General features: G+C 39.5%; 1 protein-coding gene across 1 annotated transcript; it reads right to left on the bottom strand.

Moving 5' to 3' along the window:
• Nucleotides 1–11812: 11812 nt before the first annotated feature.
• LOC130245671 (extracellular calcium-sensing receptor) lies at nt 11813–15116 on the bottom strand. Its single transcript, XM_056478425.1, has 6 exons — nt 14908–15116; nt 14373–14664; nt 13489–14292; nt 13155–13382; nt 12858–12981; nt 11813–12723 (listed from the first exon to the last, which is right to left on the bottom strand). The coding sequence occupies exons 1-6, from the start codon at nt 15114–15116 to the stop codon at nt 11813–11815; spliced, it is 2568 nt and encodes an 855-aa protein (XP_056334400.1).
• Nucleotides 15117–15808: the final 692 nt, after the last annotated feature.

The raw sequence follows: 15808 nt of genomic DNA, 5'->3' as shown, positions 1-15808 counted from the left end.
ACATGGATCAGTGCATCATGAATCAGTTTCTTCCCCCATTTCACAAGTGTAAGTACGTGCGATTAAAATTATTGCCTCGTTTACTCTAGCTTGCAAATTATGTATTTAGTTGTGTTTTGTTACTTGTAACTGCGCGTACTGTATCAGTTTATCTCTTTTTCTCATATTGCGTGTAAAGCCATGTTGAAATCGCAACGCGTGCCGCTTTGTTTACGGATCGTCAGCTGTTTCTACACACATGCAACGGTCAAGTTTCAAAATAGTTCAGCTCAGGTTCGAGGTGAGGTGTCTAAATTGCACCCAGCAAGCTGAACTGGCGCTCTTGGCGTGTGTGTCGTGTCCTCTGGGAAGGAGTGTAATGTGTGTGTGTGTAGCACCGGAGCAAGTGTGTGTGTGTGTGTGTGTGCGTGTGTGTGTGTGTGTGTGTGTGTGTGTGTGTGTGTGTGTGTGTGAAAAGAGCAGGTTGACTGTGATGGGCTAGGAGATCTCCTCGCCAGTTCTTGGACTTTTTGCTCAATAAAATAGTTAGTCGTTGGTATTTTCTAGTCCATCGTCTGTATTTACATTCACCCACTGGCAGCCAAAATCCATTATGAAGCGTGTATGCACTGTGACTACTTTTATATTGTTGATTAGCAGCTGGCCATTTCACTCTGTCTCGCGCTGAAGCCTGTCAGTGTCCTCGACCAATCGCAGCAGGCTGTCATCGGTCCAATCAGCGCAGATTAGCTTCGCGCGGAGGAGGGGTTAGGGAACAAATGAATCGCTGAACGATTCATATGGGAGTCGCTGGGATAATTAGGTAAAAATAAATGCAGATTATAAGACCATCAAAGTGTTGACCTTGCATGCATATTAGACTGTTGTTGGAGACCCTTACAACCTAAATATGACCCTATTTCATGTATAATATGGGCTCTTTAACATCAGTTCCAAGAGTTTTAACACACAGAAGATGAATATACAACACTTGATTAGACACTAAGAGGAAATACATGATTATATGAAAACAAGCATAAATAATAAATCTGGTTTTATAGGATCAGAATCATGTCTCTGTTTATAATGAAATGGCCTTCCTTTTTACACATTTCTTTATGAGGCATGAATACCATTGGGGTTGGGTTACACACTGATCGAACAGGCTGACAAGAAGGGGGTGTTTGTGCATTATTTGTTCAATATAACAAGATAATTGTGTGTCTGATTGGTCTCATTTGTTAAACTAAACGTAGATAATTTGCAGCACATAAAACCTGGAGCCGATCAGTTGGTTAGGGGTTACTGACAGGCAGGATTTTTATAATTAAATTCTCTCTTGCAACGATACCTCTGGAAGTCAATTTGAAGTGGTTTGATGAAAATTTTGATACCTGTGCTCTTATTGACTTTGGGGGAGTCTTATTGACTCTGTTTTTATAATAAACTTAAACTGTCTGTGCTTCCACTTTCCCAGCTTATTACTGTCCAAACCCTGTGGTCTGAAATCTGGCACTCAATGCACTGATGATGCTATCCATTGCAACAAAAAATATTTTGTTCCTGAATGCATTTTCTGCACTGTCTTCAGTAGTTGCATCTTCTTGTGTCATCTCATCATGCATGCGTTTCCTTTTGCGCTTCCGTCTCTCTTCAGTCCGAAAATGGTTAGGGACATCCATTGTTTGTGCTACTAGGGAGGCCTCTGCAAGCAGTGAGTCCCAACTGTCACGAAGAGCCTGCATTTCCTCTTGTAGTGCCTTGACGTTTGCAGCCTGAACATCCAGAGAAATATCTCCTGCCTGAAGAATTACATTTTGGTTTTCAATGCACTGCAAAATCTTTACCCACACATTGAGCAGGACGATAGCGTCAAAGGTCTTGAAATAACTTATCAAACCATTTGCCTCAGACTTGGCTTCACTAGCTAAACTACAGGTGGCTAAGACACATTCCAGTGCCTCAAGGATGGAGGGCAAGTGCACTGCCACAACTCGTACTGCAGCAATGCGGGCACTCCATCGAGTGTCAGAGAGACGATGAAGAGAGAACCCTGTCTTTTCCTTCAGGATTGCCCATCGCTCTGGGCTAGCACTGAAAAGATTATAGAGACGGTTTACAGAGCCAAAAAATGTTGCAACCTCTGGACATGACTCAGCTGCATGGACACCAACCAGATTGAGGGTGTGGGAAGCACAGGCAGAGAATGTAGCAAGCGGATTGACTTTTAAAATCTGAGCTTGTACTCCTTTCACCTTTCCAGACATGTTGGCTCCATTATCATAGCCTTGTCCTCTACAGTCTTGTAAAGGTATGCCATTGGACTGCAACACTTCTAGAATCATTTCAGAAATTTCCTGGCCTGTCTTTTTGTGAAAATCTTTGAATTCAATAAACCTCTCAACTATCTTCCAAACACCGCTGTCTTCTTTGTCTTGATGTACATATCATATCAACAGCACATTCTGTTCTGTATGAGATATGTCTGGTGTTGAGTCACATATGACAGAGTAATATACTGCATCTTCTCTTTCTTTCATGATAGTGTTGAGCACTCTCTTGCCACAGATCTCAATGAACTCGTTCTGGGTGTCTGGACTTAGGTACTGAGTTAAACGTGACCCTTTCTTTTTTTGTCTTACTTTTTCTATGTGCTCTTGTAAGAGGGGATCATAATGGGCCAACAGCTCAAGAGTTCCAAGAAAATTGCCATTATGTACATCATCCAAATTTGAGGTTTTGCCTCTGAATGCAAGATTTCTTGAAGCTAAATGAAGAGTTACATCTAAAAGCCTCTCTAAGATCTTGGTATGCTTCTCTGCTTCTGTCTGAAACTGTTTTTGAAGGTGCCCATCAACTCCTGTAGCTACCAATAATGAGTGCTGAAGGCTTTTCCATTTTACATAGCACTGCTTATAGGGAGTGTGTGTCTCATGTTCAGGGAACTTTCTATACATTTTTTGCCATTTGATGTCTGCCAACTTAAGTCCATCCTTGCTGTTCAGTGCACTTTTAGATGGCCTAGTCTGCTCATGTGAGAACAGAAGGCATGGGATACAGAACAGAGCATTTGCACTGTCACTGTGAATCAGCCAGTCCCTCCTAATCTTCTCCCGCCCATTGGCTGACTTAACGTATTGAAGATAGTTAGGGAATGCTTTGCCGTCCTTGTCTTTGGGTGCCACTTTGGTCAGGTCTCTACTTTGACTAGCCAGTCTGCAAACTAGAGTATCTCTCTGCTGAGCAGTTAGGTTCTCTGGCCACAGTCCTGGGTCCTCTGACAACTCCTCTTCATTTCCCTCACTTTGCCCTTCCTTTTCTCTCTCCCCAGCCTCCTCACTACTCTCAAACACATCTACAAGCATGAAATATACATTATTTATGTTAGCCTCAACCTTATTGTAGTCTCACATGTAATAATTAATCTTAATTGATAATAGTACTATAATAGTAGTAGTATGTAGTAGTATGATAATAGTAGACTGCTGCTCATTTCAGTTGAAACTGCTACAGCACATAATTGCTGGTAATAACTTAAAGTTGCCTCTATGAGCTCACCTTCTCTCTCACATAATCAGAATCGCACCCTGCCTTGTCTTCTGCATCTGATACAGAACTCTCTACACCAACAAACACAAAAAATAGGTATTAGCCTCTTAACGTACAAAAAACCCAACCTACTTGTTAAAGCAAGCTCCCTTTGTATTCCAAGAGTCATTTCAGTGCAAGATAAAGTGCAACAAATTTGAAAACTTTCCACAAAAATTATGGGAATTAAAGGAAATTAATGGAGATTAAATGGAATTTGGGTATAATTTCAACAAACTGTATCATATCCAAACATAAATATCAAAAATTAGTTTTTTAAAAATAGTAAAACAATGTAAACAACATGATATTTTATCAGATTTGTTTTAGAGTAGAACTTTAAAACTTTATCTCTTGTACTGAATCATCAATTCTTCCACTGAATAACAAAAACATGAATGTTGAGTAAAATATTCCTCATCATTACTCTTTATGTAGTTGGCAAGCTCAAGTGTGTCCTCAGTACTTCAGGGTTGAAGAAATAATCAGTTAATGTGATGGAGGAATGCACAGTGCATGTAAGGGGTGTAGCCTCAGTAGCCCTGCAGTGTGCATGTGATTTAATAGCAGACATATTTAAGTGTGCTGCATTAAATCTGCTTGTTTTACCCAAGATTATGCTAAAGAAATATCTATGCTACAATAGATATTTAAGTTCCCTGTTAAGGGAATAACCTTTCAGTTCTGTAAATCCCCATTAATTCCCTTATATTCCTGTTAACTCCCATGGAAATTTTCCAACTTTGAAAATTCCCAGAATTTTGCAACCCTATTCATTGGCTTTGATAGCATCATGAATTTATTGAGCATTGACTATAGCTTTTAAGCACAGCACTGTGCTGCAACGCTAGGGCTTTTCACCAAACAAAAATGATAATTTGCTTTATTGCTCAAATCAATATTACCTGTGTGCACTTGAGAACACAGTGATATTGGTAGGCACATTTACATGTGCAGAAATATAGGCGGATAATTTATTAAGGAGTTTGAGAATATGGCAAACATTAAGCAATAGTAGGGCTAGTAACTTTACATTGTGCTGACACTTTTTCCACCACTCCACTCTCTCAGTATACGTTCTCATTCCCACGGAGTCAGCTCTGCTGTCTTCAGTAGGCAATAGCACTTAGCACACACACTGAATCAAAAGGCTTACTTATTTAAGGTAAACAACTCACAATTAGGAAGCAAGGGGGGAGCTCGCCCTTTCAGCAATGATCTCACCTTGTCTTTCCTCATTTCTGCTCTCAGTCTCAGCCTCATCTCCAGAAGAGCAGCCAGGACTGGCCAGTGCTGCTACTGCTTGTGTGTCTGAACCACTGGTTGTTTCTGAAACTGGTTAATGTTGGCAACCTGACGTTAGCTGGCCTAGCTCATAATTTACTTACAGCAGCAAGCTGCCTGGTTGACAAACTAAGCTAAAGATTTAACATTAGCATACATACATTACAGGGCTCGAAATTAACTTTTTTACTTGGTAGCACTGGTGCTCCCAACTTCTACATTTTTTGGGATGCTCCTAACTTTTTGGAGCACCCATTTTCTTTTTAGTTATGTGCCGATCTTGATTCTTAATGGCCGATTTTGATTAGCACACGTACATCTCGGAGATGTCTATTTGACGTCTGCATTCACATCTGCAAGACATCTACAAGACGTTTCCTATCAGATGTGAAATAAACTTCTATTAGACATCTTTAAGATGTTTGCAATTCAGAATGTGTGTAAAACTGACATCATACAGACGTCTGCCAGATGTTTGTATACAGCAGGTGCTTTCCAGATCAAGAGATCTTTAACAGACATCTTGCAGACGTATACAGACACAAAATATCTAATACAATGGCATTTCAACCTTTATTCCATTAAAAGGGATAAATCAAGTATATAATTTCTTATATTAGTATTACTTAATTGTTTAGATTTTTAAAAGGCAAATTAACTTCTTTCACATTTACACATGGATCGATAATTGCAATAATTTGACCATTAACAGCTGAAAAAAATTATTGGAAATAAAAATTCATTCTCTGTCACAAGGGGGCGCTTTAGGAGCGCTAAAATATTACGGTTTCCCTAGTAATGACTGTACACAAATCAGCATTATATGCGACCAAAATGGTTGCAATTTCGAGCCCTGCATTAGCAGCAGCTGTCTGGAGTTGACTATGTTAACTTTAATTAGATGTAGTTTCATAACAAGCAAACTCAGTTCACCTTTTGAAAAGAAAGCAGTCATCAGCTGCTTCCCCTCATTCTGCCTCCTTTCTTTTTCCTTCCTGTCTTTCTTTTTTTGAAAGCCCAATTTGGGCTTTTTGCGCAGCATGATCAGGCTCTAGACTCACTGCGTTACTTGTTTGCCGCCAGCTGCCGTCTATGGGCGGACTAAACCATTTCGGGGAGGGGGGGGTGTTATCAATATATTTTGAAATAAATAATGACATTGACATCAATTGGAGGGGCCAATTAATTCGAAGTAGGCTACAAAAAAAAATAATAATAAAAAATTGGTGGGATTTCAAAGGGCCCTCTCCCTAGACGGGGCCCTGGGTAGTCAGGTCCACTTTTCCCCCCACTACCACGCCCATGACTGTCACTATGAATCAATAGTACTATCAGACCATAGCTCAGTGGTTCTTCATTTATTATTTCAATATAATAATAAAACGAAAACATGGAAATATATTAGAATATATTAGAAGCTGTAGACAATAAAATATTGGCTAAGATTTTAGCCACATGCTTTGAGAAAATTCTTCACTCTGTGATCTTTGAAGATCAACCAGGATTTACTAAAAAGAAAAAAGACAAATAAATTTCTCAACATCAGACAATTGCTTAATATCATTTACTCAAAAGAAAACTTCTTGTCATAACACACTGAGGACTTGATATGAGAAGTGTAGAATTCAGAGCAGTTTATTGAAAACATTGTATTCAAAGTCTTATCTGTTGAATGAGAGTTCATGGAAGAGATGGCGAAATCCGGTGTAGACACACAACATACACATGAAAGGAATTCCGGAGTACGAGAAGCCAGGAGGAAACATGTAATTTAGCAGGTGAGATGGATCCAAGACATTTGCTCTGGGCACCCAGGATAGTTCCTCTGGGCCTTACCCCTCCCAGTCGATCAGGTATTCTAGTAGATTACCCCAGCGTCAGGAATCCAGGATCTCCTTACTGTGTAGACCGGGTTGGTTTCTAGGATGTCTGGAAGAGGGGGTACCGCATCAGCTCCAGGGGGTTCTGTGGTGGGAGAGGAACAGGGTTTCAGTATTGACACATGGAAAGTGGGGTGAATTCTATACCTGGGTGGAAGTTGGAGCTGAAAGTCTCCTAATTGGCATCAAGGAGTGGGAGATCATCGGCACCTGGGAACCTCTTGTCCAGTCTCACCACTCTCTGGAGTTGGATACACACTCTCTTGCTCACCTGAAACCAGTGGTCTATAGCTGGAATCTTCTATGGTTCCTCTGTTTACGGGAACAAAGGTGGTTGGCTACCGAGCATGCACTGGAATGGTGTTAAACCTGTGGTCTCTTGAAGGAGGGAGTTTTGTGCATACTCTGCCCAGGGGAGGAATTGGCTCCAGCTGTATTAATAGTCCTGGCAGTATGACCAGAGATAGCGTCCAAGTTCCTGGATCTTTCGCTCTGTCTGGCCATTCTTCTGGGGGTGGTAACCTGTGGGTAACACCCAGTAATTTTAAAAAGGCTTTCCAGACATGCCATATAAATTGGGGACCCTGGTCTGACACAATTTTCTTTGGATTTCCTAAGTTTCTGAAGACATGAAGGAATAACATTTCAGCAGTTTTGAAGGCCGTGGGTAAACCTTGGAGGGGAAATAATCTGCAAGCTTTGGGAAACAATCTACTACAATCAGCACACGTGTTACCTTTAGAATTGGGTTGATTGGTTATGAAGTCCACTCCAATGTTGAACCAGGGTCTCCGTGGGACTGGAAGCAGCAGTAGGAGCTAGAGGGTCCTCCTGCTGCCTGGGTGTCCAGAGCCCGGTAGTTGGTGTGTCATGCCCAGAAGGTTCTTCTGCAGGGAGGATGGTACATAGGTTTTTACCTTCTTGGAAACCCAGCGGAGCAGGCTCATTGATTGTGGTAGCACATATTTCCTCCTCCAATGTCCATAGTATGAGACCTTTGATGAGGGCTGAAGGGATGATGTGTTCTGGTTTGGAGGGGCTGTCTGGAGTGAAGGATTCGGATTTCTGCCTTCCAATCCGTCTCATCATGGATCAACGTTTATCCTTTTCCATCATCCTGTTCCTCATTACTTTTTTATTAAAATATAATTATTTGGTTATTTGAATGAGTATTTAACTTTAAAATTGATTTGAACCAATGAATAAGTGACACACTGCTTTATGTAAGAATGTTCAGTGTCCTTGCTCCTCTCTTTGTCTGTCTATTTTAACTTTGTCTTCAGGAGTCACCAAACTAGGTCAGAGGTTACGGAGACCTTTAGTGAGAGGGCTGAGGACTGGAAGCAACTGTCTCTTTTGTTATTTCTATGAGTTAATACTATCTAAAGTGATTTTGCTATTTTTATGGTTAATTCTTTTAAAGTGATTCTACTTTTTATTCAAGATATACTTTTTGTAGTAAGGATATTATACTGGTTTTTAACCAGTTTTGATAAAGACGGCTAAGAGTACACTCCGCCTTAGATAAGAAACAGATTATACTTTAAGTCTGTGTTCTATTTGATTGTGGATCCGTTTCACAGGTCTGGAGTCAGCTCTAAACAGTCTAGTGGATGTCTGATGTTTATGCTTAAGATATTGTTCAGAATTGTACGCACGCACCCCACGTGGAAATTTTCTTAGTCTATCTGTGTTTTAACCAATCAGGTTAGAACACCCATATGTATGACGCAGTTAATGATGTTATGTGAGAGTATAATTGTTATTTATTTGTGATTGAAAACAGAGCGGCCTAGGAACCCATTGCGAGTGTTGAAGCTGGCTTCTGCTGATGAAACTGCAAACTATCTTCAGTAAACTTTTTTATTTATTTGAATGTCTGACTATGGCTCTTCTTCATCTGACAGACTGGTCATTCTTTGGGTTAAACTGTATACCATTCTTGGTACTAGATTGATTTGTCATGGAGTAATGAAATCAGACCATTTCAAGGACCATCTGGCCTGACGGGGATTTAGCCTCTTGGCTTCTCGGAGGTACTGCAAGTTCTTATGGTCAGTGATAACTGTAAACTGATTTTCATTTTCAGATGACTTGCTAAAACCAGCTTGAACAGCCTTGCCAGGCTGGGAGCCCAGCCAAAACTAGCTATGTCCAGCTTAAACAAGGCTGGTCAAACTGGTTTTAGCTTGTCATTTTCCAGCTTCACCAGCTAAGATCAGGCTGAAAATGACCAAAACCCCTCTAAAACCAGACTGGTCGAACAGCTAAAAACAGCCAACCAGCTTAGGCTGGTTTAAGCTGTTTTTTTCAGCAGAGAAATTCTGTAGTATGGCACTACGAAACGGGGCGTGATTAAACAAGATAATTAGACATTTAAAAAGCGAGCGATTGGTCCATATTTAAAATTTCTGTCCAGAGAGGTCATGTTTTGATCCTCAATTGGTCTCACGCAGTCAAGTGATACGATTTCACAGGTCAGAGTTCACCAAGCTTGAACTTTGCAACGCAGCGAACTGCAAAACTTGCCACACGAGGTTGCATTTACGTGCATATAAATGTAAGTCTATGGGGAGAAAAGTCCAGTGTGACCGCAGCTTGACACATCGGAGTCTAATCAGTATAATAATATTTAGTTAAAGATACAGTCAAATATAAGTTATTATATACATAGTTAACCTGAAATTTTACTGAATTTAGGTGATGTCTATGTTTACATGTTTAATGAAGTGTATTTGGGTATTAAGTGTATGCGTTGTCCTCGAAGTCTTTAATGGTTGGCATCATCTCTTTGTATGTGTTGTCCTTGAAGCCCTCGAAGGCCATACTGTTATGTGATGCATTGTTTGTATGCTTTAATCTAGGTTTGAGCTGAGAGAGTGTGTCCAATTATTCAAGAGTTTAGGAGCCATAAATGAGAAGGCTGGACCTCCTTTAGTAGACTTTGCTGATCTGGGTACTACCAGAAGCCCTGAGTTTTGAGATCTCATCAATCACATCAACACATGTCAGCCAACATATTCACACCCCTTCAAAGTCTCAGACACTTTATGGAATTGAGCTGTTTATCTTGGTGCGATCTCTAGCTTGTAATTGTTTGTTTACATTTCTACCTACTTGTTTGACTGCTGTCTTGTTCATAATTGACATGGAACTGACATGCATCCCATGTAGTAATTTTGAGTTGCAGCTTGTTCTGCTTCAATGCTGTGCATGCCGGATTCTGCTGTTTTGCTTCTTTTGTTTGCTTAAACCTTTTTTGTTTTGCTTTAAAGAGCCCATGATGAGTAATCTGATTACTGTGAGATGGCCAGAAATGCCGAATAAAGGGTTAAAGTTCATTTTCAAACAATACCACGGTATAGCCAGCCGTTTGTTAAAGGAAGAATCATCACCAAAGACTATTAATGTATGGGACTTTGTCAGACATTGACAGGGACTTGTCAGTACACAGTTTATGTGGACCAGTTTCTGAGCTTGCGATTCTCTTTAACTTGTTAATGCTATGCGCACCATCTGCTGTACAAACATCAGCAGGAACAAATGAATCGCTGAACAATTCATATGGGAGTCATTGTGATAATTATGTAAAAGTAAATGCATATTATAAGACAGTGAATGTGTTTTTTGACCTTGCATGCATGTCAGCCTGTTTTAGGGGACCCACAAAACCAAAATATGACATTTTATAATGCATAATAGGAGCTTTTTAAACCTTTTTGTTTTGCTTTATCTCTTTTTGTTTACTTAAACCTTTTTTTATTTTGCTTTAAAGCTTTTTGCTTTGCTTTATTTTTGTTTGCAAAACTTGTTGTTCCTTGCTTTAACTTTTTTTTTGTTTCTTTTGTTGCTGTTTAATTGAATCATTGTACACTGCTTGTTGCCTGACTAGGCCTTCTGCTTTGCCATGTTGCCTCTATCTTCCCTGGTGGCTGTATTGTGTTATTTTTCTTTTCTTATGTCAAGTGTTGCCCTGTGAGCTGGTGTGGAAATGAAACCCAGGTGGCTTCCTTCCACAGACAGGGCTAACTAAATTTGTGTTGATTAATATGTTTCTGTTAAAATATTTATTTCACTAAGAGTGATTTGTTGTTGTTTGTTATTTGTATTGTTCATTTTATTTTAATTTGTTTTCTTATTTCATTAGGAGCTGGGGGTGTCTAGAGCGGGCAATCAGGATATTCTGTGGTGTGGAGATGCTTCTCTAAATGGTTAACTTTTTACACACTTGTTTGTAGTGGATTTTCCGATGTGTGTGAGTGATTTTGAATCTAAAAGTGCACACGTGTGAATATTTTGGTCGGTCTGTTTTTGGGCAAATTTTCACTAGTAATTTGGCTTTTTGTGTGTCAGCTATCTTTGCTTCATACCTCCCACACCACATTAGTATAAACATTGATAAACTTAAAAAAAAGGGAGGAACATTATCATTGTTATAATCTCAAAACACAACCATTTAATGCATATTAATGATCCTGTGTGCAACATATTAGTCTGTGATGTGGCTGCTTGTCAGGTCCAGGTCGTTGGTGACATAGAACAGGAGTCACCAACGTTGGTCCAGGAGGGCCAGTATCACTTCAGAGTTTTTTCTATCTTACTACAACATACCTGCCTGGAAGTTTCCAATATATCTAGTAAGACCTATATTAGCTCATTTCGGGTGTGTTTGATTAGGGTTGGAGCTAAAGTCTGCAGGACACCACTCCTTCTGGAACAAGTTTGGTGGCTCTTGAGTGTCGAACAGGACCTAAAGTAATTCAAATGTTGAGGTGTGCTAATGAATATCTCCATAAACAATCCAAGAGTCTGTCTTGTGTTTTCATTGGCCTCTGTTTTCCACAATAAACAATAGTGTTTGAGGCTTATGGTATGGTCATTTCCATGTATTGAAATCGACTATGCCTCTGTATATACATATTTTCTTTATAGGGCACCTTAGTAGCTTTCAAAAGCTGTATTGTACAGTATAATATGATCATGAGATAGAAGTAATGATGGAAGTCACTGTTCATTGAAATTAAATTCACACAGACTGTTACATTAAATTCATTACAGTCAGCATGGTTATTTATATATTTTTACTTTTCTTCTGTTCTTCTCATGATGGCTTTTTTAGTATTTCTCTCTGGATGTAAGATTATAATGTAGCACTTTGGGGCAAATATGGCAACCAGTAGTCCAAAACTAGAAGCCAAAATGGCAAATATCTCCACTGCAACTGAATATTTACCTGGAGAGCTCACATATGCTGGAACGAATGCAATCCACACAGCACTGAATATCAGCATACTAAATGTTATGAATTTGGCTTCATTAAAGTTATCTGGTAGGTTCCTTGCCAGAAAAGCTAACAGGAAGCTTACAGCTGCCAGGATGCCAATGTAACCCAACAGAATGGCAAAACCAGCCACTGAGCCAATAGAGCATTCAAATACTATTTTAGATCTGACATACAAGATGTTTTTATGGGGTGTTGGAGAGGCAGTTGATAGCCAGACTGCACATATAACAACCTGGACAGCAGTGAGAACCAAAACAGTACCTCTTTGCTGAACCACTCCAAACCATTTCATTGCACTTTTACCCTCAGGTCGAGATGACTTGAACACAGCTATTACCACCATAGTCTTGACAAGGATGCTAGAGACACACAAGACAAAACTTATGCCAAACATGGCATGTCTTAACTGACATGTCCACAACTGTGGCCTACCAATAAACAGCAGAACACACAGAAAACACAATTTGAGTGACAAAAGCAGCAGGAAGCTGAGCTCTGAATTGTTGGCACGTACTACAGGAGTGTTATGGTGATGAGCAAAGATGGCCAACACAAGAGCACAAAAGCAGGTGCCAAGCAGTGAGGCAGTGGTCAACGAGATGCCCAGGGGATCCTCATAGGACAGAAATTCTACTTCTTTGGGGACACATTGATTCTTTTCTGGACTGGACCAGAATTCATTTGGGCATGATGTGCATTCAGTAGAATCTATAAAAAAAGAATAGAAAAACCAACAAACAATGGTTTATCATTTGCAGAATCATGCAAAAATCATAAACTCTCTCTCTCTCGCTCTCTCAAATATATGAGAAAGAGAGAGAATAAAGAATATCGATCCTTACCTGATGTATTAGAAATCTCCCCATCTGCACATGGCAAGCAGTCAAAACAGCAGACAGGAAGTCCCTTCCTCATGGCACGTCTGGTTCCTGGAGGGCAGCTCTCACTGCACACAGACCGTGGGGGCTGAAGGGTACATTATGATGTGTTCATACCTCTGTTATTATCTTTGTTGCATAAAGACAAAACCTGGCCTTTCTGATTAATTATTCATATTTTTATTATCGTCACCATAGCTTTATATAGAAATAGGGTATATATCAACAAAAAGGATTACTTTAAATTTATATGGTTATTACTTTTTTTGTCTCAAAGTTCCAATATAATGCATCCTCATTCAGAGTGAGGACTCTCCCTGCTGAGGCCCCTTCATCTACGACACCAACTGTGCGGACAACAATTGACCCATCAGAGCTGGGGTGCCAGTTCATCACATCATAAATGGCCAGAGCATCTCCATTCTCATCAAATGACACATGATCCCCAAACCCTGTGGTGAAGTTTACTTTTTGTAGGTAGGGAACCATCTGCAAAACATTATCAAATAAATTTACCATACAAATGTTTAGGCTTTCCCTGTTTAGTTTTCTGTAATTTATGAAGATTTATGGTGCAATAAGCTCCAGGTCTAACCTGCCAAGGTTTCAGGTTTGTTATATCAGCACAGCTGTTCCCACTGAATGGTCCTCTCCCCTCCTCACACTGCATCAGGTCATGAAGTGCATGTGCCAGAGCATAAACTGCCTTGTAGACATTATAAGAGGCTCTCAGCTCTGATACATCATTATATTCATTAATTGTGCTGTTTAGATCCTCTTGTGCTGTACACATTTTTTCTCCATAACTGTTGCCATTCTCAAAACTGCACCTAAACATGTTCTCCCAAAAAACTCTCACCATATTATTTCTTAGATCTTTGTCAGGTTGTAATTGTAGCAGAAATTCATAAAGTCCTTTGATCTTTCCCCGATGGATAGCAATGCCAAGCGTGCCCCTAACGAGAGGAACAAAACGTGGAAGGTGAAGGACAGGGGAGGTGGACCAAGCCTCACTTGCAATCCACTGCCTGCCAGTCACATTTTGTAGTAACAACTCTTCCATCAGGGGTAACAGATCAGTTGAGAATGCCACGACTACTTTGGCTGTAGAGGCCTTAATAACTGCCGCTATGCGTTGAATGTCTCTATGATTATCATAGGGCACTATTTCAGAAAAAGCCACACAGCCTTTGAACCGCTGCATTTCCTGCTGGAAGGACTGAGCAGCATAAATTCCATAGTCATCATCACTATAGAGAACACCAACCCAGGTCCATCCAAAATATTTTAAGATCTGAACCATAGCCCGAACCTGGAAGGCATCACTGGGAATTGTTCTGAAGAAAGAGGGGTACTTTTTCCTGTTACTCAAACATGAGCATGTGGCATAGTAGCTAATCTGCATGAAATAAGTTAGGAAAAATCATTATTGTAAGTGTAGCATAAAAACAGTGTTATTATCATAATGTCATATCTTACCAATGGGACACGAAACAGGCCCAGTACACTAGAAACTGCGATGGAATGAGTGGACCCAGGATCCCCAACGATAGCAATCACTGGTGGTGGGCCAGTGCAGTTGAAGTTTGAAAATGTCTCCTCTGTCCCACTAATAAGAGTTGTAGCAGCCCGGAATGCCACCACAAGCTTTAAACAGTTGTCATAAAGATGGTAACCAAGTGTGATGTTAGGCAACAGGTTTGGATTCTTATTGATCTCATCTATAGCAAAAACCATGGTCTGTGCCTGCTGAAAGCTTGACATATAGAATCTGAAGCATAAAATGAGACAAATAATAATGCAAATAATACTTTCATATTTTCTAAATGACATCAGTGGAACTACACAGTACACAATCACAATTTTGAGAATTACTGTACAGTATGTACAATATATAATTTATGTAGCAGTTGATTTTAGTACTTAATACATTTGAAGTGGAATAAAATAAAAAAAATTAAAAGTTTTTTTCAGTCTACATAACAATTTGTTATTGTTTGATTTGTTCACTTACTCCTCACACTTTGGCTGTTCTGGCTCCGTTCTGAAACTCAGTTCTGGAAAGACTTTGAGGTGCTGAACCTCAAACAGGCCTCCAATAATAAAATCTCCATCCTTATACATTCTGTTCAACTTGAAGTGTCCCTGGATTTGACAGGAGTCAGAAATGGCAGAAATAAAGATAAAGGACAGATGCAGGCAGAGGTTTAGAGTGATACACATCTCTCTCCATTAATCTTTTTTTGAGCCACGTACCATTTCAACTCCTGAATTTATTAGTAATATGGATCTGCGCCATAGCAACACACCCACCCACCCCATACGTCCTCAATAGAACAGGTGGTTCTGTAATATTATTACATACATTAATATGTATCTATGAGTTTATTTATGTTTTGACAGTACAGAATGAAAAATAATAATAAATAAATAAACCTTTGTTTCAATATAATTTTTTGCCATTACCTGTTAACTACACAGGTATTTATTTTACCCCTAAACATAATTAGATGTAGTCAAGTAAATCCATTTTAAGTACCTGTAAATAAATAAATAAGTAAACAATAAATTGGTTTGTTGTTTTTGACTTTTTTTATATGTGCTGTTCAAATACCAGTGCATGTATTTTTAATAAACTCAGATTATTTAGGCTAATTGAGATAGGCTGGAACACATGGGACTGTTTTAGAAGTAGGCTACACAGGATATGATCTAGGTGGCAGTCATGCACTGCACGCTCACTTAACAACAGCTCTATTTAACACAGAACTAAAACACATTTTTAATCTGCAGTGCCTGATTTTGTGAACAATGTATGAGTATATATACAGTAGTCAACATTTGCAGTGGATCACTTCAAACATTTCATCAAAGCTGTTCTAAAACTATTGAACAACACCCATTCTTGTCCTATG

Source organism: Danio aesculapii, chromosome 18 (assembly GCF_903798145.1).
Source record: "Danio aesculapii chromosome 18, fDanAes4.1, whole genome shotgun sequence".
In the NCBI taxonomy this organism is placed as follows: Eukaryota; Metazoa; Chordata; class Actinopteri; order Cypriniformes; family Danionidae; genus Danio; species Danio aesculapii.
This window is presented reverse-complemented; position numbering and strand designations above follow the sequence as displayed.

What these genes read in the sequence shown, in the direction of transcription:
- LOC130245671 (XM_056478425.1), bottom strand. Translation starts at nt 15,116, where the DNA reads ATGTGTATCACTCTAAACCTCTGCCTGCATCTGTCCTTTATCTTTATT. An exon ending in CAAACCTGAAACCTTGGCAG is followed by an intron (nt 13,383 to 13,488) that starts GTTAGACCTGGA and finishes AATGTTTTGCAG; the next exon opens with ATGGTTCCCTACCTACAAAA. An exon ending in GGAGATTTCTAATACATCAG is followed by an intron (nt 12,724 to 12,857) that starts GTAAGGATCGAT and finishes CTTTTTTTATAG; the next exon opens with ATTCTACTGAATGCACATCA.